The sequence below is a fragment of the Geotrypetes seraphini genome, chromosome 8, assembly GCF_902459505.1.
Source record: "Geotrypetes seraphini chromosome 8, aGeoSer1.1, whole genome shotgun sequence".
Lineage (NCBI taxonomy): Eukaryota > Metazoa > Chordata > Amphibia > Gymnophiona > Dermophiidae > Geotrypetes > Geotrypetes seraphini.
Window position 1 is genome coordinate 67,808,419 of NC_047091.1, and position 23,047 is coordinate 67,831,465.

The window sequence follows — 23,047 nt, forward strand, 5'->3', positions numbered from 1 at the left end:
GTTATAATGCCCCTGTATCACTCCATGGTGTGACCTCAAGTATTGCGTTCAATTCTGGTCTCCTTATATCATGAAAGATATAATGGCGCTAGAAAAGGTTCAGCGAACCAGATGGTAAATGGGATGGAACTCCTCTCCTATGAGGAAAGTCTAAAATGATTAGGGCTCTTCAGCTTGGAAAAGAGACGGCTGAGTGGAGATATGATTGAAGGCTACAAAATCCTGAGTAGAGTAGAAAGGAGTACAAGTGGATCAATTTTTCACTCCGTCAGAAATTACAAAGAGTAGGAGACACTCGATGAAGTTATAGGGAAATACTTTTAAAACAAATGGGAGGAAATTTTTTTTCACTCAGAGAATAGTTAAGCTCTGGAACGCGTTGCCAGAAGTTGTGGTAAGAGCGGATAGCATAGCTGATTTTATGAAAGATTTGGACAAGTTCTTGGAGGAAAAGACCCTAGTCTGTTATTGAGAAAGACATGGGGGAAGCCACTGCTTGCCCTGAATTGGTAGCATGGAATATTGCTACTCCTTCGGATTTGGCCAGGTACTAGTGACCTGGATTAGCCACCGTGAGAACGGGCTACTGGGCTTGATGGACCATTGGTCTGACCCAGTAAGGCTATTCTTATGTTCTTATGTTAGTCAGACCTGTGTAGAGTGCATTCCTGTAATCCAGTTTTGAAGATTAGGAATTGACATAACATCTATGGCTTTGCATTTATGGTCTGATTCTGGTCTACATTATTACAGCCATCTTAAAGCTGAATATATATTTGGCTGCAGTCACCAACTGATTTAGCCCAAGCTTAAATTAAATCTGATTAAAATCAGAATTGTTCTGGACCAGCAGTTAACAGCAGCCATTAACAGTCTTGCCTGCTCTTTGGAGAGTGCAGTTACTGCCTGAAAAAGTGTTACCAGTTCAATCTGGTTTCCATGTTATCCAGGAACACACAAAATTATATCAGTCATGAAATTCTCTTCTCTCTTTGCGACTGATTTTCTGATTGGAAAAGGATCTTACAGTCACTATTCTTACTTTAAATTATCAACAGGATTGATCAGTGTAACTCCCTTTACCTAAAGTTAGTGAAAAAAAAGATTAAGGCGCTTATTTTCAAAGCATATGGACATTCCAAAATGCTGAAACAGATATCCATGTGTATGAAGGCCGAGATTCTATATAGGACACCCAGTCTCAAAAGCCACCTAAGCGGCTTTTGAGAATCGCACATGGATATCCTATAGAGAATTGCGCCTAAGCCCGCCTATGAACCCAATTCTCTAATCAACGTCCATGTCAGAGGCGCCGGTTAAAGAATTGGACTGCTGCTGAACTTATCGCGGCAAGGGATCTCCCTACCATGATAAGTTTAGCGGCAACTTGTTCCCACCCCCCGCGATGACTACCGGCCGGGAATATGCCCTTCCAGAACCCCCCTACTTTCCCCCCCCCCCCGAACATCACGCAGCAGGAGGGATGCCTGGTCCCTTCTGCCTGGCACCCGTGAATCCTCCCCCATACATCACGTGGCAGGAGGGATGTCCTGTCCAGTCCCTCCTGCCCGGAACCTGCAAACCCTCCACAGAACATCACACGGCAGGAGGGATGCCCAGTCCCTCCTGCTGGAACCCCCCATACATCGCCGGCAGGAGGAATGCCCAATCCCTCCTGCCAGAACCTTCCTCCACCCCACCTGTACATCGCCAGCAGGAGGGATGCCCAATTCCTCCTGCTGGAACCCTCACACCCCTACCAAACATAGTGGGCATCCCCCACCAGCCCCTCCTCTGACATCCCCAGCCCCCCTCCACCCCCCCCTTTGCCCCAGAGCCCCATAGACCCCCCACCCCACCACCTTAGATCATTGGACGGCCAGAGGCATTCTTCCTGCATCCAGCCGGCTGGCCTGCCCCTTCCCGGTGCATCGTGGGGTGCACCGGGGAGGGGCCTTAAGCCCTGATTGGCCCAGGCGCTTAAGGCCCTCCCATAGGAGGGGCCTTAGACACCTGAGCCAATTGGAATCTTAGGCCCAATTCGCAGTTGCACTGGGAGTGGCCTAAGATTCCAATTGGCATGATCCATTAGGCCACCCTCCGAGGATCCCATGCCCTCTTTATTGCCAGCCTGCCTACCCCCCTCCACTGATGCCAATGCCACCACAGGGGATCCCATGCCCTCCTTCCTGCCTACCCCCTCCATTGAGCCAATCCAGAAGGCTTCCCTCCAATGTCAGAGCTGACATCAGAGGTAAGTCTTCCGGATCAGCAGGGGATCCCAGTTACCTTCTTCCAAGTGGGCTGTTCCTTCCTGCGTTCAGCGGTACTTGTTGCAAGGATGCATCAGTGGCACTTTCATGCTGCACTTGACTGACCCGGAAGTCTTCTCTCCGATATCAGAGCTGACGTTGGAGGGAAGGCTTGTGGGTAGCCACATGCAGCATGAAAAAACCACTGCCTGTGACTCCCTGCAACAAGTGCCGCTGAAGGCAGGAGCAGCTCAGCTAGATGGCCCTGAAGGAAGAGAGAGCAGTCCTGGATCGAGCAAGTAAAGGAGAGAGGGGACTTGATCTGGGAGAAAGGGGTGGGGGGAAAGGAGCAAGTTGGGACATGGGAGGGGCACAATTTTGGGACTAAGGGAGAATTGTTGGGCATAATTGTGTGAGTGAGAGAGAAAGATGGTGCACATGAGGAAAGGAAGAAAGAGGAAAATTGGGCAGAAAGAGAGGAGAGAGGTAGAGATGCATGGGGAAGAGAAGGATGAGAGGGAGAAATGTTGGATATGGTGGTGGAAAGAGAACAGAGGGACAGATTAAGGGGATGCAAGGGGGGGATGTTGGACATAGTGATGGAGGGAGAGATATGGCATGGTGCTGGAAAGGGGTGATAGAAGGAGAAATGGGCATGGGGCTGTTGGACAGTGGTGAAAAATACTGCACATGATCCAGAGGATGAGCAAGGGAGAAATGTTGGATGTGGCAGTAGAGGAGGTGAGAGAGATGCACCTTGAATCTCTCTCTATATATATATTTTCCCCATTCCCTTTGCAGCAAGGGAAGGGATGAGAGAAAGACAGATGGACAGTGAGTGAGGGAGATAGGGATGGAGGAGAGAGGAGAGAGGAAGAAAAGTTGGTCTCATGGAGGGACAGAGAGAGTTGTTAGTTGCAGAAGGGAATGCGGTCCAGAGGAGAGGAAGCATGCAGGAGGCAGAAAAAAAGAAAGAAATATTGGATGCACAGTCAGAAGGAAGTGCAACCAGAAACTCATGAAATCACCAGATGACGAAGGTAGGGAAAATGATTTTATTTTCAATTTTTTTTGAATTCACAACCTCAGGGTGCTGAGATAGCAGCTCTAACCATTAGGCCACCCCTCCACTCCTTGCTATTGTTGGCTTCATGGAAGTTTACAGACTCTAGTTGTGCTGAAGCTGTTTCAGAGGTCAGAGCCAGTGCTATCTATGCACCTGCTGGGGAAGCACTCTTCATTTGGGACAAGCTTATAGTGTCCATATTCACTGAAGTTAAGGGGATAAAATAAACTAGAGCAGGGGTGCCCACACTTTTTGGGCTTGTGAGCTACTTTTAAAATGACCAAGTCAAAATGATCTACCAACAATAAAACACACAGCACACTGTAAGCACAGAAAATGTTAATTATCATTTATATTTAGGGGGGGGGGGGGTTCAAAGAGGTCAAGGCAGATGACTATGCAATGCTACCTCAGTAACAACTATACAAAAATAGACAAATATACCCCCTCCCTTTTTACTATAGCAGTTTTTAGCACAGGGAGCTGCACTGAATGCCCTGCACTGCTCTCAATGCTCATAGGCTCCCTGCGCTAAAAACACTATTGCGGTTTAGTAAAAGGGAGCCATAGTGCACAAAATAGACAGCAGATATAAATTCTCAAAACATTTTGATCACTAAATTGAACACAAAATCATTTTTCCTACCTTTGTTGTCTGATTTCATGAGTCTCTGGTTGCACTTTCTTCTTCTGACTATGCATCCAATATTTCTTCACTTCTTTCAGCCTCCTGTATGCTTCCTCTCCTCCAGACCTCATTCCCTCCCCCAACTTTTTCTTCCTCTCTCCGTCTCCCTACCCCTTTCTTTCTGTCTCCCTGCTTGCACCCTTTCTTTCTTTGTCTTTTTTTCTCCCTGCCCCCCCCCAAGCCGCCACCGCCGCCGCCATCGCCATTGGGGAACAGGCCCCCAAGCCACCGCCACCGAATTCTGAGCTCTCCCTGCTTCCCAATGCCGTAAACAGGACAGTAAACGCGCCGGGCTCACCAGCCTTCCCCCCCCCCCCCCAACGTCAATTCTGACATCAGAGAGGAAGTTCCAGGCCAACCAATCACTGCCTGGATGGCTCGGAACTTCCTCTCCGATGTCAGAATTGACGTTGGGGGGAAGGCTGGTGGGCCCGGCACTGCTACTGTCCTATTTACGGTGTCGGGAAGCAGGGAGAATGCAAAGGCAACGCGAGTCTATCACGGAGCCTGGGATGGACTCTGCGATCGACTCGCATTGCCTTTGCGATAGATCTTTTGTGCACCTCTGCACTAGAGTGTTTAATTCTACATGGGCTTATCAAGTTGCTAAACTCTGGAGCTCAGATTAATCTACTGTGTAATTTTAAGAGTTTAAAAAAGCTTTGAAGACTCATTTGATTAATGAATATGTGCTTAAAAGGTCTTAAATCTGTCTTATAGTGTTTTTATTGTATTAGATTTTTTGATACTAATGTCTATAAACCGCTATGAATTTCTTTGAGGTATTGGTGATATACAAATAAAATTTGAATTGTATTGTTTGGAGGGTGTATGCAACTGAGATTAGGAAGTAATAAAAATAAAAAGCAGTGATCATTTAAAATCTTAAATGTTTCTGGCTGAAAGCTTACGCTGAGTATATACATTCAGGAGACAGCATGCCTGCAGGAAAAAGTGTGCATGATCATGGGCATAGCTACTATTGCTGTTAATGATCTGTAACCTGTCACTACAATCGTTTGTAGTATCTGAACATTGGAGGGTGGCCAATATTACACCGATTTTTTTAAAAGGGTTCCAGAGGAGATTCGGGAAATTACAGACTAGTAAGCTGGACTTCAGTGCTGGGCAAAATGGTAGAAACAATTATAAAAAAATAAAATTGTGGAACACGTAGACAAACATGATTTAATGAGACAGAGTCAGCATGGGTTCAGCCGAGGGAGATCTTGCCTCACCAATTTGCTTGACTTCTTTGAAGGTGTGAATAAACATGTGGATAAAGGTGAGCCGGTTGATATAGTGTATCTAGATTTTCAGAAAGCTTTTGATAAAGTTCCTCATGAGAGGCTCCTGAGAAAATTAAAGAGTCATGGGATAGGTGGCAAAGTTTAGTTGTGGATTAGGAATTGGTTATCGGATAGAAAATGGAGAGTAGGGTTAAATGGTTATCTTTCTCAATGTAGGAGAGTAAACAGTGCAGTGCCAAAGGGATCTGTACTGGGACTTGTGCTATTTAACTTATTTATAAATGATATGGAAATTGGAACAACAAGTGAAGTGATTAAATTTGCAGATGACACTAAACTGCTCAAAGTTGTCAAAACGCATGTAGATTGTGAAAAATTACAAGCAGACCGTCCAAAATTGGAAGACTGGGCATCCAAGTGGCAGATTAAATTTAATGTGGATAAATGCAAAGTGATGCACATTGGGAAGAATAACCCAAATCACAGTTACCGGATGCTAGGGTCCACCTTGGGGGTTAGCGCCCATGAAAGGGATCTGGGTGTCATTGTAGACAATACAATGAAACTTGCACCCAATGTGTGGCGGTGGCCAAAAAGAAAAAAGAATGCTAGGAATTATTTTTAAAAAAGGATGGTTAACAAGACTAAGAATGTTATAATGCCCTGTATTGCTCCATGGTGCAAACTCATCTGGAGTATTGCATTCAATTCCGGTCTCTTTATCTCAAGGAAGATATAGCGGCACTAGAAAAGGTTCAAAGAAGAGCGACCAAGATGATAAAGAGGATAGAACTCCTCTCATATGAGGAAAGACTAAAAAGGTTAGGGCTCTTTAACTTGGAAAGGAGACGGCTGAGGAGAGATATGATTGAAGTCTACAAAATCCTGAGTGGAGTAGAATGGATATAAGTGGATCGATTTTTTACTCCGTCAAAAATTACATAGACTAGGGGACACTCGATGAAGTTACAGGGAAATGCTTTAAAACCAACAGTAGGAAATATTTTTTCACTCGGAGAATAGTTAAGCTCTGGAACGCATTGCCAGAGGTTGGGTTAAGAGCAGATAGTGTAGCTGGTTTTAAGAAAGGCTTGGACAATTTCCTGGAGGAAAAGTCCAAAGTCTGTTATTGAGAAAGACGTGGGGGAAGCCACTGCTTGCCCTGGATCAGTAGCATGGAATGTTGCTACTCCCTGGGTTTTGGCCAAGTTATAAGGGCCTGGATTGGCCACTGTGAGAATGGGCTACTGGGCTTGATGAACCATTGGTTTGACCCGGTAAGGCTATTCTTATGTTTTTATTTTTCTCATTTGAAAATGAGCCCCTAATTATAATACATCAGCTTTTAGAAATGTGCATCTTAATGGATTTCACCCCTTGGGAGTGTTGGTGTTATAGGGTGCCTTTTTTCCCCATAATGCTCTCATTTCCAAACCACCCTCCCCCACCCCAAGTGGAGAATAACCTAATGGTTAAAGCAGTAGGCTGAGAACTACTGTGTTACCTCAAAAATAAGACCTACCCTGAAAACAAGCCCTAGCATGATTTTTGGTGTAGGTCTTAATATAAGCCCTACCTCCGAAAATAAGCCCTAGTCGCCGGCAGCAGCAGCGCTCCCCCTGTGACCCTTCCATCTCTCCCACCCATCCGAACTCTGACCGCAAGACCGAAATACAGTACCTTATAACAAACCGCTTCATCAGCAGCACAGGCCCCATTATGACTTTCTCACACCAGGGCGTTCCTCTGCAAGGGTTCTGCTGCACAAGGGGAGGGAGGGATATAGGCTGCAAGGGCTCTGCTGCACAGGGGGATGGAAGGGAAGGGGGAGGGATAGAAAGATACTGCACAAGGGGATGGGTGAGAGGGGAGGAAAGATGCTGCACATATGGGGGAGAGAAAGGAAATAGGAAGAATTGGGGTAGAGGAGAGGAAGGCACATGAAAAAAATAAGACCTCCCTGAAAATAAGACCTAGTGCCTTTTTTGGGCCCTAAATTAATATAAGACATTGTCTTATTTTCAGGGAAATACGGTAGAGAACCTACTGATGCTCCTTCTGATCTTGGGCAAGTCACTTAACCCCCTTTGCATCCTGTACTTGAATGTAACTCAACTTGAGGTACTACTAGAACAAAGGCATGAATTAAATCCAAAATCCCTTCCCTTTAGCATTATGGGTTTTTCATTCTCTAAAATCTTTTCCAGTTGTAGTATTTGTAGGAATTTGGAAATCATAACTATTTCCTGGTCTTTATTTAAATGCTTTCAACCAAAGGGACAAAAACCTAAAAAAGTTAGGGCTCTTCAGCTTGGAATAGCTGAGGGGAAATATGATTTAAGTCTACAAAATCCTGAGTGGAGTAGAACAGGTACAAGTGGATCAATTTTTCACTCTTGTCAAAAATTACAAAGACTAGGGAATTCTCAATGAAGTTACAGGGAAATAGTTTTAAAACCAATAGGAGAAAATATTTTTTCACTCAGAGAATAGTTAAGCTCTGGAATGCTTTTGCCAGAGGTTGTGGTAAGAGTGAATAGCGTTGCTGGTTATTAGAAAGGTTTGGACAATTTCCTGGAGGAAAAGTCCATAGTCTGTTATTGAGAAAGACATGGGGCAAGCCACTGCTTGCCCTACGGTAGCATGGAATGTTGCCACTCTGAGTTTTGGCCAGGTACTAGTGACCTGGATTGGCCACCGTGAGAACAGACTACTGGGCTTGATGGACCATTGGTCTGACCCAGTAAGGCTATTCTTCTGTTCTCTCAAGCAAAATAGTCCTGTAATTTCTCAGAATTCAAGACACAAGCATAGACAAGCAGGCAGGGGCAGGGCAGACATAAATATGGCTCAGAGCAAATGCTCGATAGTTTTACTCTACAGCGATCCGGAAACACTTTCATGGTCAGGCATTGAAAAAAGGAAAAGAAATTCCAAGATATTTCTGAGTGCCTAAGAACAGGTTTTAGAGCCAGCTATACCAGTTCATAGCTGCTATGTTGGCTGAAGGCCTGATCTCTAGGCTCAAAGAGAGCATGCGTAGGCCTTGAAAAAGTTCCTTTACAAAATCTGGCAGCAAAATTATTTATACTTCTCAATCCCATCTGAAATCCAAATATAGGATCTGCTTCTTTCCCACAGACTTTTACCCAATTCTTTGAAAATTGTTAAAAAGTACCTGTAGGATTTGTACTTTATTTTTCTGAGAACATCGTTCCTTCAAAACACATGTAGTTTTGAAAATGCAAACCTATGCAGGTGGTAGCTAATTCTACATCTGGGAACACCTTCACTCAATGCACAGACTTTTATAAGAATACAGAGTGGAAACGGTCAGACAGTCATTTAATTGTGTAAATGTCCTTTTTTTAAACTGCTCTCAGGGTAACATATAATAAATGATGGCAGAAAAGACCAGCATGGAAAGCAATAGAGCAGGGGCGCCCAACGCGACGATCGCGATCTACCAGTAGCTCAGGAAGGCAATTCGAGTCGATCGCACTCGTGTTGCCGTCCTGATCTACGGGCCGATCAGCCTTCCTCTCCAGTGTTCTCCCTAGGGCCTTTTAGCTGTCATCTGCCGCTGCTGAACATTAAAAAAAAAAACCCAAAAAACCGGCTTGGAGATTTCAGCCCCTAGCGAACTTATGCTCCGGGCTCTAACGTGTGCGTGCAGGCTTCTCTTCTCTTCCCTCCGAAACCGGAAGTTATGTCTGGGGAGGGGGGGGGGGGAGAAGGGAAGCCTGCACGCACATGTTGAGAGCCCTGAAGCAAGCGTTCGCTACGGGCTAATGCGGGAGACAGGTTAGTGAAGCATTTGTTCTTGTTCCTGCCGGGTCCTGCCTACTTTCTGTTTCCGCGAAGGCAGGACCCGGCAGCATTTCCCCCCAATAGGTTGATCACGATCTTGGGCTGATCAGCCTTCCTCTTCCCGACGGCAGAATTGACGTCGGGGAGAGGAATGCTGGTTGGCCGAAGCAGGGAGAGCTTGGGGCCTGTTATTGGTGGCGTTTGGGTCCTGGTCCCCGATGGTAATGGCAGTGGCTTGGGGGAGAGCAGGGAGAAAGAAAGAAAAAGGGCAGGCAGGGAGACAGAAGGAAAGAAGAGAAACAGAAAAAAATGAAAGGGCAGCAGAGAGAAAGAAAGGGCAGGGAAGAGGAAGGAAAAGTTGGGGGGAAGGAATGAGGTCTGGAGGAGAAGAAGCATACAGGCTAAAAGAAGGGAAGAAAGATTGTTTGCACAGTCAGAAGAAGAAAGTGCCAACCAGAGACTCATGAAATCACCAGACAAGGTAGGGAAAATGATTTTATTTTAAATTTAGTGATCAAAATGTGTCTGAATTTATATCTGCTGTCTATATTTTACACTAAGGTCCCCTTTTACTAAACCGCAATAGAGGTTTTTAGCTCAGGGAGCCTATGAGTGTCGAGAGCAGCGCTGGGCATTCAGCGCAGCTCCCTGCGCTAAAAACTGCTATCGTGGTTTAGTAAAAAGGGAGGGGGTATATTTGTCTATTTTTGTATGGTTGTTACTGAGGTGATAGTGCTTAGAGTCATCTGCTTTGACCTCTTTGAAAAACCCTGGAATAGGAATGATGATTAACATTTTCTATGCATACAGTGTGCTTTGTGGTTTTTTTTTATTTTATTGTTGGTAGATCATTTTGACTTGGTCATTTAAAAAGTAGCTCGCAAGCCCAAAAAGTGTGGGCACCCCTGCAATAGAGAGTAAGTCTATCATAGGAGGGTATAGGGAGAATCTTTATCTTGTAAGTCCTTTTGAATATATTCGCAAATTCATGAGAGGGCTGTGCCCCTATATCCCCATGAATATGGAGGGAGACCTGTATTTCGTTGGTGCTGCACAACATGCAGAGTCTGGCATCTCTGTTTTCAGTTTTTGCCTGCATGTTTTTTGCAGTTTCCTGTTTTTGTATCGTGTGAGTCATTTTCTGCATCTGCAACCGAGGTGAAGAATTCTGCTGGAATGTGATGTTTATGTAGAAATCTTAACAGACCATCTTGTTTCAGTTTTCCAGTAGCAGATATATTGGTGCTCTAGGGGCTGTATAACTAATGTTTCCTCAAAATGGGTCAGGACCCCCGGATCCATTCTCCACCCCCCCATCCCCCAGATCCTATTAAATATAGTGCAAAATATAGACAGCAGATATAAATTCTCAAAACAGACACATTTTGATCACTAAATTTAAAATAAAATCATTTTTCCTACATTTGTTATCTGGTGATTTTATGAGTCTCTGGTTGCACTTCCTTCTGATTGTGCATCCTCCCTTTTATTTCATTTCTTTTTCTTTCTTTCGCTCTCCCTGCCCCCTCAAGCTACCCTGCTTCCCCTACCCCCCCCCCCCCCGACAAGCCAAGCCACCCTGCTTCCCAGACACACCCTACTTCTCCTGTCCCCCACAAGCCAAGCCACCCTGCGTCCCCTGCCCCTGACAAGCCAAGCCAAGCCACCCTGCTTCCCCTGCCCCCGACAAGCCAAGCTACCCTGCTTCCCCGATGCAGCCTGCTTCCCCTGCCCCCACGCACCCTGCTTCCCTAACCCAGCAACATCAAGGCACGTGCAGTGACTGCACTGCACAAGTGCCAGGCCTACAAGTCTTCTCTCACCCCTCTGTCAATCCTGATGTCAGAGAGGAAGTTCCGGGCCAGCCAATCGCTGCCTGGCTGGCCCAGAACTTCCTCTCCAATGTCAGAATTGACGTCAGGAAGAAGGCTTCTGGGCGGCAAGTAGCAACAGCGGCAGACTGGGGGGGCTTAATCGACACTGGAGGGAGGCTGATAAGCAGCAGCAGACCGGGGGAGGGGGGGGGTTTGAATCGGGCGTTAGAGGGAGGGAAGAAGGGAGGCTAGTTTTGGCGCAGTAGGGAGGGAGGCGAAGGGATTGCCTGTCCCGTTGTCCCCGCGCATAGCTTCGGGACGCTGTCCCTGAAAACGGGACATTTTGGCATCCCGAAGCTGTGTGTGGGGACAACGGGACAGGAGATCTAAAAACGGGATGGTCCCGTTCAAAACGGGACGTATGATCACCTTATGTACAACAAGACATATCTAAGAAAAAGGGCCATTTAAACTAATTTATATAGCATGTATGGTTGGGCAGACTGGATGGACCACTTGGGTCTTTATCTGCCGTCATTTACTATGTTACTATGTAAGAAGATAAAATCAAATTTTAGAGCATTTCCACCAAAATGGCAGGGGGGAGGAAGGAGGAAACAATATCTCACCTGCAAGGATCTTAAAACCCCATCACCTGAAGCAATGTAGATCCCGTCTGCTGTCCTCTCGTAGATGGTAGCCTGCACACACTGGCACCACAAGCCTTTAAATTGTAAGTCATTCAAGCAGAAACCGTCTCCTTTGTGACTCTGTACAGCACTGCGTATAGGATTACCAGACGTCCGGATTTCCCCAGACATGTCCTTTTGAGGACATGTCCGGGGTCCGGACGGCTTTTCAAAACCCGGCACTTTGTCCGGATTTTGAAAAGCTGTGTCAGGCATGACGTCATTGCATGACAGCAACGCATGCGCGAACTTCCTCCCTGCCTGACAAGAGCAGGAAACAGGGGGCAGAGCTAGGGTGGGCTTGGGGGCAGGGATAGGCAGAACTAGGTGGGCATGGGGGCGGGACTAGGGGGTACTGATTTTCTGAAAGGAAAATCTGGCAACCCTAGCTGCGTACATCTGGTAGCATTCTAGAAATAGTAGTAGTAGTAGTAGTTCTTATGCATGAACTGAGCATGCTCATAGTGCTGTGTTGGCAGCTCAAATTGGTACAACTAACTGGCATGCCTCAAAAAATGAGAGTGAACAGACATCAAATGAGGAAAGTGCAAGTAAGGGCCTTGACATTATACAATTACAGTGGTACCTTGGATTACGAGCATAATCCGTTCCAGGAGCATGCTCGTAATCCAAAATGCTCGTTTATCAAAGCGAGTTTCCCCATAGGAAATAATGGAAACTCGCTTTGATGCTTTCCCCCTCCCCCCCCGAGAACCGGCATTGCTCCCCTCGAGGGCCCCCCCCACGATCAGGCACCCCCCCTGCGATCTGGCACCCCCCCCCCGCGATCCGACCCCCCCCCCCGACACAATTGGGCACCCCCCGCCGCTTCTTACCCTCATCTGGGCACTCTTGAAATCGGCCTTCTCCTCTGCTGGGCCTTGAGCATGCTCAGATGCTCAAGGCCCAGCAGAGGAGGAAGCCGATTTTTAAGAGTGCCCAGATGAGGGTAAGAAGCGGCGGGGGGGGGTGCCCAATCATGTCGGGGGGGGGGGGTCGGATCATGGCAGGGGGGGTGCCTGATCGTGGGGGGGGGCCTTCGAGGGGAGCAATGCTGGTTCTCGGGGGGGGGGGAACGCATCAAAGCGAGTTTCCATTATTTCCTATGGGGAAACTCGCTTTGATAAACGAGCATTTTGGATTACGAGCATGCTCCTGGAACGGATTATGCTCGTAATCCAAGGTACCACTGTAATTGTATAATGTCAAGGCCCTTACTTGCACTTTCCTCATTTGATGTCTGTTCACTCTCATTTTTTGAGGCATGCCAGTTAGTTGTACCAATTTGAGCTGCCAACACAGCACTATGAGCATGCTCAGTTCATGCATAAGAACTACTACTACTACTATTTCTAGAATGCTCGGTTTCCGAGGCACCGATTTTGCAAATGTTTTGCTCGTCTTGCAAAACACTCGCAAACCGGTGCACTCGTAAACCGAGGTACCACTGTACATACTATGTAGTGTAAAACAAGTTATAAAGTATAATCCGCTTTACAATGTAGAATTGGTTAGATTCTATTGAACAGATATTCAGTTTGATCAAAATGTTAAGTTCAAGGTAGTAATTAAGTGAGTAGTCCTAGCAGTTTTGGGTAAAGAAGCATTTTTAACTTTCTTCAGAATTTTAGGTAACTGGGTTCTTTTCTTGTGCCTGGTGGCAGATCGTTCCAAGTTTTGACGGTGACATAAGTGACCAAGAATTGAATATATGTTTGTATTTGGTTTCTTTGGATGAGGAGAGAACATAAGACCATAAGAATTGCCGCTGCTGGGTCAGGCCAGTGGTCCATCGTGCCCAGCAGTCCGCTACCGCAGCTGCCCCTAGGTCAAAGACCAGGGCCCTAACTGAGACCAGCCCTACTTGCTCAGCAGGAACTTATCTAACTTGGTCTTGAATCCCTGGAGGGTGTTTTCCCCTATAACAGCCTCCGGAAGAGCGTTCCAGTTTTCCACCACTCTCTGAGTGAAGAAGAACTTCCTTACGTTTGTACAGAATCGATCCCCTTTTAACTTCAGGGAGTGATCATCTTGGAGGTGCTGAATAATCTGGCAGATGTGAAGTGGAACTCTGAGAACAGAACGATTAGTGCCTCCAGTGCGCTGGTATTATGTACATGGTATATAATGCAGGAGGAGATATGGGAGGTTATGGGTAACCAGTGTAATTTGTGATAATATTCTGTATCTGCGCCAAATTTCTTGAGCCTGAAGATCAGTCCGATTGCTGTGTTCTGAATGAGTTGTAATTTGTGTAATTGTTTGGTGCTTAGGCCAGCATATAATGAGTTGCAGTAGTCAAGCTTAGATGAGATGAGTATTTGACCTAAGATGACAAAGTGATGTTCGCAAAACAAGGGTCTGATCAGCCATAAATGTTTCATGCTGTAGAAAGTTTTCCTCAATAGGTTGGATATTTGGAGTGCGTAAGAAAGTGTTGAGTCGAGAATGACTCATAAGAACATAAGAATTGCCGCTGTTGGGTCAGACCAATGGTCCATCATGCCCAGCAGTCCGCTCACGCGGTGGCCCTAACTAGACTAGCCTTATCTGCGTACATTCTGGTTCAACAGGAACTTGTCTAACTTTGTCTTGAATCCCTGGAGGGTGTTTCCCCCTATAACAGCCTCCGGAAGAGCGTTCCAGTTTTCTACCACTCTCTGGGTGAAGAAGAACTTCCTTACGTTTGTACAGAATCGATCCCCTTTTAACTTTAGAGAGTGCCCTCTCATTCTCTCTACCTTGGAGAGGGTGAACAACCTGTCTTTATCTATTAAGTCTATTCCCTTCATTATCTTGAATGTTTCGATCATGTCCCCTCAGTCTCCTCTTTTCAAGGGAGAAGAGGCCCAGTTTCTCTAATCTCTCACTGTATGGCAACTCCTCCAGCCCCTTAACCATTTTAGGCACTCTTCTCCAATTATTTTGAATGGTTTTTGTACAATGTAGTCGATTCCGGAAGGTAAAATTATTGAGTTGGGGACTGACTGCTGGGTAGTATGGAACCGGAGTAATTTGGTTTTGGTGGTGTTTAGCTTGAGTAGGCTTGGTTCAATTGTAGGAGTGCTACTACTATTATTTCTATAGCGCTACCAGATGTACGCAGCGCTGTACAGAATCACAAAGAAGAAAACAGTCTCTGCTCGAAAGAACTTACAATCTAAACAGCCAAGACAGATAAACAGGATGTCATGGATACAGTAAAGGGGAACGCTTAATCAGCTGGCTGGGTTGGAGGGCAGAGGATGGATAAACTTGGGTAATTTATTCCAGGCATAGAGAGGCAGCTAGATGAAAGGAACGAAGTCTGGAATTGGCAGTGGAGGAGAAGGGTAAAGCTAAGAGCAGCTTATCTGAGGAACGGAGTTCTCTGAGAGGTGTATAAGGAGAAAGAAAAGAGGAAAGATATTGAGGAGCAGCAGAATGAACACACTTGAACTGTATGCGATGGCGGATAGGAAGCTAGTGAAATGACTTAAGGAGAGGGACATGTTTACAATACCATCAGATCTTTCAGCAGCCACCCTGTTTTGCATTCTCACGGGGGCGAAATATAAAAGATCAGGTTATCTCCTCGCAATTTTTGAATCCCATGGTGGTAAGGGATCAATCAGAGGCAGGACATTTTACCTGTGGACATTGCTCAGTGTGTGAACCCGCAATTGTTACTAAATCTTTTATTCATCCACAAACGGGAGAGGTATATCATTTGAACTCTCACACCTCCTGTGACACAGTTGGTGTTGTATACAGTATGTGATTGTATGCCCCTGTCAGTTTTTGTATATTGGTCACACAATCAGAGCAATACACACAAGAATCACTGAACATCTCAGCAAGATCCATTGGGAGGAGCTGTCAGCCCCACTGACGCAGCATTGGACAGATGTTATGTTGAAGTTTCTTGTTTTGGAAGCACCGGAGCTCCCTCGGACTGGCAAAGTGATACATGTCAGTAACAAAAATCTCATGCATGAATACAGGATGTCCGGGACGGTACTTGGAGAGACCTCCCAGGAAAGAGACTTGGGAGTTCTGATCGACAAGTTGATGAAGCTGTCCACGCAATGCACGGTGGTGGAAAAAAGGGCGAACAGAATGCTAGGAATGATAAAGAAGGGAATCATGAACAAATCGGAGAAGGTTATCATGCCGCTGTACCAGGCCATGGTGCGCTCTCGCTTGGAGTACTGCGTCCAGCACTGGTTGCCATACATGAAGAAGGACACGGTACTATTCGAAAGGGTCCAGAGAAGAGCAACTAAAATGGTTAAGGGGCTGGAGGAGTTGCCGTACAGTGAGAGATTGGAGAAACGGGGCCTCTGAGACTGAGAAGGGACATGATCGAAACATTCAAAATACTGAAGGGAATAGACTTTAGGTTTTCTGAAGCAGCCTTGTCGTGAAACGCGTCAAAACCCGTATGAATGCTGCCCTGTGCCAGCTCAGATAAGTCCTTTTCAATTTTGAAAAATATATGTTTAGCAGGTGAAGTTTTTTGCTATTTGAAGTTTTCTAAACAAGTACTGTGATTGAAAAAGGAAAAGAAGATTACAGCTGGGGCTGGTGCTCAAAGTCTGGTCTCTAACACTTTTTTCTGAGCACTTATGAAGAAGGATACATTATATATAAGAGTTTGATAATCAGGGATTTGATTGTTTTTGTTATTTTAAGGAGAGGGGTGACATGAACATAGCGAGGTTGGTATTAGATGAGTCATGCAGCAGAGTTTTGCACAGATTGTGAGGGGGAGAGGCGACACTGCAGGAGACCAGTTAGAAGTAGATTGCAGTAATCTAAGTATGAGGTTGGACAAGCATGAGAGCATGGACAAGGGTCCAGGTAGTGTAGAAGGGGCAAATTTTGGTGATATTGAAGTGGTAGAAGCAACAGGTCTTAGAAGCTTGTTGGATGTGCATAGAAAATGAGAGGTCGAAATCGAACACGACTCCAAGGTTGCAAGCAGAGGAGACTGGAACAATGACAATATTATTTACCGAGATGGAGAAAGAAGGAGGAGGAGCAGAAGGTTTAGGAGGAAAGAGGAGCAGCTCAGACTTGGACATATTTAGTTTCAGATGAGGGCAGGACATCTAGGCAGCAATGTCAGCCAAACAAGCAGAGACTTTTTCTTGGACTTTAGGTGCAATTTCAGGTGTAAAGAGGTAGATCTGGGAGTCATCAGCATATAGGTGATACTGGAAACCATTTGTGAACTTGATGTCTTCATGTGAGCTCATGAATAGTTGAATAAGATAGGGGATAATTGGGAGCCTTGGGGGACACCACAGAAAGATTCCCAGCATTGGGAATAGGTTTTAGTCTTTCACACTATACTGTATATTCTCTGTTAAAAACATAAGAATTGTCGCTGCTGGGTCAGACCAGTGGTCCACCGTGCCCAGTAGTCCGCTCACACAGCGGCTCTTTGATCAAAGACCAGTGTCCTGAGACTAGCTTTACCTGCGTACATTCTGGTTCAGCAGGAACTTGTCTAACTTTATCTTGAACTTTATCTTGAATCCCTGAAGGGTGTTTTTCCCTGTGACAGCCTCCAGAAGAGCGTTCCAATTTTTCACCACTCTCTGGGTGAAGAAAATCTTCCTTACTTTTGTACGGAATTGATCCCCTTTTAACTTTAGAGAGTGCCCTCTTATTCTCTCTACCTTAGAGAGGGTGAACACTTTTCAAGGGAGAAGAGGCCCAGTTTCTCTAATCTCTCACTGTACGGCAACTCCTCCAGCCCCTTAACCATTTTAGTCGCTCTTTTCTGGACCCTTTCGAGTAGTACGGCGACCAGTGCTGGACGCAGTATTCCAGGTGAGGACGCAGTATTCCAGGTGAGGGCGTACCATGGTCCGGTACAGCAGCATGTTAACCTTCTCCGATCTGTTCATTATCCCCTTCTTAATCATTCCCAGCAATCTATTCACCCTTTTTGCTGCCGCCGCGCATTGCGCAGATCGCTTCATTGTCTTGTCGACCAGTACTCCCAAGTCTTTTTCCTGGGGGTCTCTCCAAGTGCTGCACCGGACATCCTGTATTCATGTATAAGATTTTTATTACCGACATACATCACCTTACACTTATCCATGTTAAATCTCATTTGCCATGTCGCAGCCCATTTCTCGAGCATGTTTATGTCACGTTGCAGGTCTTCACAATCCTCCTGCGTCTTCACTACTCAGGAATGAGATGAGTTGAACCAGTCTAGCACTGAGCTACCTATTCAAATTTCACTAAGTCTTGTCAACAGTAGGTTATGGTCTACAGCAGGGGTGCCCAGACTTTTACGGCTTGCGAGCTACTTTTAAAATGACCAAGTCAAAATGATCTACCAACAATAAAATTAAAAAAATACCCACAAAGCACACTGTACACAGAGAAAATGTTAATTATCATTTATATTCCATTTTTTTTTTTTAAAGAAGTCAAGGCAGAAGACTCTATGCAATGTCACCTCGGTAACAACTATACAAAAATAGACAAATATACCCCCTCCCTTTTTACTAAACTGTAATAGCAGTTTTTAGTGCAGGGAGCTATGCTGAATGTCCGGCGCTGCTCTTGATGCTCATAGGCTCCCTGCGCTAAAAGCCACTATTGCGGTTTAGTAAAAGGGGGCCATAGTGCAAAATATAGACAGCAGATATAAATTCTCAAAACGGACACATTTTGATCACTAAATTTAAAATAAAATCATTTTTCCTACCTTTGTTGTTTGGTGATTTCATGAGTCTCTGGTTGCACTTTCTTCTTCTAACTGTGCATCCAATATTTCTTTCCTTCTTTCAGCCTACTGTATGCTTCCTTTCCTCCAGACCTCATTTCCTCCCCCAACTTTTTCTTCCTCTCTCCCTGCCCCCTCCACTTCCTTTCTTCCTTTCTCCCTACCCCCTTCTGTCTTTCTGTCTCCCTGCCCCCTTTCTTTCTTTCTCTCCATGTTCCCTTTCTTTCTGTCTCCTTTTCTCCCCTTTCTCTTTCTGCTTCCCTTCTTTCTTTATATCTCCCTGTCTGCCCCCTTTCTTTCTTTCTACCTCCCTGCCCCCCTTTTCTTTCTTTATTTCCGTTTCCTTTCTTTCCTTCTGTCTCCCTGCCCCCCTTCTTTCTGTCTCCCTGCCTGCCCCCTTTCTTTCTTTTTCCCTGCACTCCCCCAAGCCACTGCCACAACCATCAGGGAACAGGCCTCCAAGCTCTCCCTGCTTTCTGATGCAGAAGCGTCAGGATGACCAGCATTGCTCTCCCTGATGTCAATTCTGACAACGGAGAGGAAGTTAAGGCCAGCCAGGCAGCGATTGGCTGGCCCAAAACTTCCTCTCCAACATCGGGGAGAGGAAGGCTGATTGGCCCAGAGCTTCTGCAGGTAGAACGCGAAGGCAACGTGAGTCTATCATGGAGCCCTGGATAGGCTCCGCAATCGACTCGCGCTGCCTTCACGATCTACTGGTCGATCGTGATCGACCTTTTGGGCACCCCTGGTCTACAGAATCAAAGGTTGCAGAGATGTTGAATTGAAGTAGAATTGCTTGCTGTCTTCTACATAGTGTTTGCTTGACGTGAGTTGTTAATATAAGAAGTAGCAGTTCAGTACCATGTTGGGTCCTGAAACCGTATTGTGTTGAATGAAGACATGAGTGTTTGTAGATGTGCTTGTTGAGTTGTTTACAAACTATTGGTCCTATATACTCAAAGCTTGCTGAGTCCCGCCCCTAGAACTCGAGTATACATGAATGCTGAAGGTGCCATGTCAGCTGCATGAGTCTTATTTATTTATTTATTTATTCAATTTTCTCTACCATTCTCCCAAGGGAGCTCAGAATGGTTTAAATGAATTTATTCAGGTATTCAAGCATTTTTCTCTGTCTGTCCCAGTGGGCTCATAATCTATCTAATGTACCTGGGGCAATGGGGGGATTAAGTGACTTGCCCTGGGGCAAAAGGAGCAGCATGGGTTTGAACCCACAACCCCAAATTTAACCACTGCGCCACACAATCCCATGCTGCTGCCTCCCCCCAAATTGTGCCAGTCAAGGTCCTAGTTGACTTAGTGATCAGGCCAACCCTGTACATGAAACTGCAGGTATAAACTTTTCAGATGCTTTGCACCTGCTAATTATCAAAAAAAGAAACAATGCAAGTAGTTACTCTTTCAAAATCTGAATAAATTATGCTTTAAAACAACTCTGTGGGTTATTTGAGAATTGCCCCCAAAATACTATATTTAATCATGTGAGTTTAGCTGTCCTAAATCTAACCTACCAAATTTTGACCAGATAGATTTAACTGAAACCTAACTGGCTCTTTGGTTGAAAATCCAACTAAACAGATCAGTGGATTTGGTATCTTACATTTAGGACAGCTAACTATAGCTATACTCACTTGATTATTGCTAAAATAAAAAACCAACCAGAATTAACTACATCAAAAACTCATCCCAGGATTGCTTCCAGAGCTGTCCTCTTTTAGCCTGTTGAAATCTGTCACCTTTAACCTGGGAAAATACTGTATGTTAAAGCAGTGGGTTTTATTGTATAATTTGTTGGACATTTTTGTCAGTTTGCTTGGAATTCTTCTAAGATATTTGTGTCTAGGATGGAATACAAATGAAATAAAATTAAGTAAACACTCTAAAAATTGACTCCGTAGTGATCAAGTCCAAAATGTCTCACTGTGGTTGTATTAGTCATTTTACAGGAGTGTCCTGGGATAACTCAGAAATTAAGAATAACCTGCCCTTTCTACTGTGAACACATACGTTAAACATCCCAAAAATGTGGATGCTTTTAAGAAATTGTTAAAAAGACATCTGCTTTGTTGTATGAGATGTTGGCTGTTGAAAACCTGAGTTGTATTAGGTTGCTTGAGATTGATTTTTGGTATGGAAGAAGTGATTGGTGCTGCTCTTATTGTCAGGCTGGTATTTTATTTTGATTTTTTTGTTGAACGTTATGTATATTTTAATTTTTTTTGTAAGATGTTTGAAATGTTTGTGAAGTACTATTATGTGTGTGTTGTTGTACTTCACCTTGTAAAAGGCAGATTATAAATAAACAAACCATATCTGTTCCACTGAGTTGGCCAATGAGACCCTTATAAATGAGAGCTGAAAGCACCAAGATGGCTCGCAGAGAAGTGATACCAGAAACCTAAGAGGAAGCTCCAGCGGTATAGTGCTCATTAAGATTGCCGAATCAGACCTTCCTGTAGTATGTCTTGTGATCCTCAATATGCATTTCTAGAGACCATCCTGTGTTGACAGATGTCACATCTCCTTTTGTGACCCTGAATACAGGCTTCATATCGGACTCAGGTCCAAACAAGCCTCCTCACCTGGAAGTTGAAGATGCCAGCGTATCCATCCTGAAAGCTCTGTCCATGTGGAACTACACGGTGGAGGATGGTGTCGTTCAGGGTAAGGGAAGCAATGGCGGCAAGGAGCCAGCAATCTCCTTTAGAGCAGGAAAGAAAGAGAAAAGTCAGTGGTCAGCATCTTGGGTAAAGAGGTGACTTAGCACTGGAGAGTCAACAGGCCTTACCCTGGCTTTTACGGAGAACATAAGAATTTAAGAACTGCTATTCAGGGTCAAATCAACTGTCCAGCAAACCAATATTCTGTTTCCCAAAACTGCCATGCTAGATCACAAGTACCTAGCAGGATCCCCAAAAGCATATAGATATCATGCTGCCTTTCCCCAGGAATAAACAGTGGATGCCAGTTTTCATTAAAGAGAAGATACAAAGCATCATCAGTGGTTCCCCACCCCAGCCCAGCCAGTAATCAGAAAAGGGATTAATAGAGGAATCTTGCAGGGCACACAGTTCCCAGTCATGTTCCAGCTTGTGTGCAAGAGGTTCTCTCTGAAGGCACAAGGTGTGGCAAACACCAGCAAAAGAGATTAAGGTCTGCGGACTGCAAAAAACACATAGCTTCGTGCTTCCTGCACCAAAAATGAGGCCTCAGCTGAACAGCTTTATGATATTGGTACTGTGGCAACTACAGATTTATGCAATGCTGGTGAAGACAGCTTTCAGTGTGCCGGCACATGCAAACAAAACTGTTTTGTAAGTTTTATTAAGCATTTTTTGGGGTTATCTGCTCTATTAGAAAAGTAGAATATAAATGTTTTGACATGCACCACAGGACCAGATAGAGTATATTCCTCAATACTGAAGGGATTAATGGAGGAACCGATAACTGTACCCTCACAGCTCTGTTCAGCTTATCACTTAACACAGGATGGACTCCAAGGGCCAGATTCTCAAAACTTTAACACTGTTGCTAAACTGTTAACCGGTTTAGCCTGTAAGCATTTTAGCGACGGATTATCAAAACGGATTATCTCTGTCAATAGCGAGCTTTCTAGCAGTCTCCAATAATGACATGCAAATGGACTCTTCAACATTGAAATAAGCCTCCGGAGGATTCTTTAAAAATGCCGAGCCATTTTTGAAAAGCGGCATCGGCTTTTGGCGACAAAAATAAAGCGGCTGGTCCAGGGGTGCCGGTCAGTGTCAGAGACTACTAGAAAGTGTTGTGGTGAAGGGGGAGAGATGCCCATTCTTTCACGCTGCATCAAAACACCCCTACCCTGCAGAGGTAGTGAAACCACCCCTTCCCCCTGAACAGCAGCGATACTTCCCCCCCCTGCAGCGGGAGAGATGCCCACACTCTCCCGCTGCCCTGAAATCCCAACTGTGCATATTAACCAAGTTTCAAGTTTATTTTAATTTGATGAGTCGCTTAATTTAATTTTTACTAAGCGAGTTACAACATTGAAAAAAAAAAAAAAAAAATAACATTTATTTTAACATAACTTTAAAAATTTTTAAACAATAGTTAAGACCAACAGACTTACAGACCAACCGAGACATTAGGTAAAAAAAGGGCAGAACTACAATTCAATATTTTTAGAGTGCAGGAGAGAACCATAAGTGGAGAAACATTAGGTGGGGGAGAGGTGGAAACCTGGAAGAAGGTAATGTAAAATTTTTGAACGAAATTTAAAGATTAAAAGCATCTTTAAAAAGAAAACTTTTTAAGTTACTTTTAAAATGACTCAAATTATTTTCCTCTCTCAATTGCTGAGGTAAAGTGTTCCAAAGTTGTGGAGCCATCACCGAGAACATATCTTGTCATCGAGTTCCAATAATTTTCAGGGAGGGACCTACTAAGAGCTTTTGGTTAGTAGACCGAAGGGAACGCGACATACTATAAGAAATAAGTGATTTATTGATAAATTGGGGTTCGTTAGTGACAAGAGTTTTGAATACTAGTAATAAAATTTTAAAAGTGATGCGGTGATTAATAGGAAGCCAGTGAGATTTGATCAGAAAAGGAGTAACGTGATCATATTTTTTACCGTTATGAATAAGTTTAACGGCAATGTTCTGGATTATTTGTAATCGCTTCTTTTCCTTTTGCGTAATATTTATTAATAATAAATTACAATAATCAAGTTTGGCAATAATAAAAGAATG

General features: G+C 44.7%; 1 protein-coding gene across 3 annotated transcripts in view; it reads right to left on the bottom strand.

Annotated features, from left to right (window-relative positions):
- CAPN1 (calpain 1) overlaps positions 1-23,047 on the bottom strand; it is a 171,244-nt gene that overhangs the window by 77,712 nt on the left and 70,485 nt on the right. For all 3 annotated transcript variants that reach the window (XM_033954078.1, XM_033954079.1, XM_033954080.1), the window contains one exon: positions 20,900-21,018. In XM_033954078.1, the coding sequence (XP_033809969.1) occupies positions 20,900-21,018 (119 nt within the window). The remainder of the gene's footprint in view (positions 1-20,899; positions 21,019-23,047) is intronic.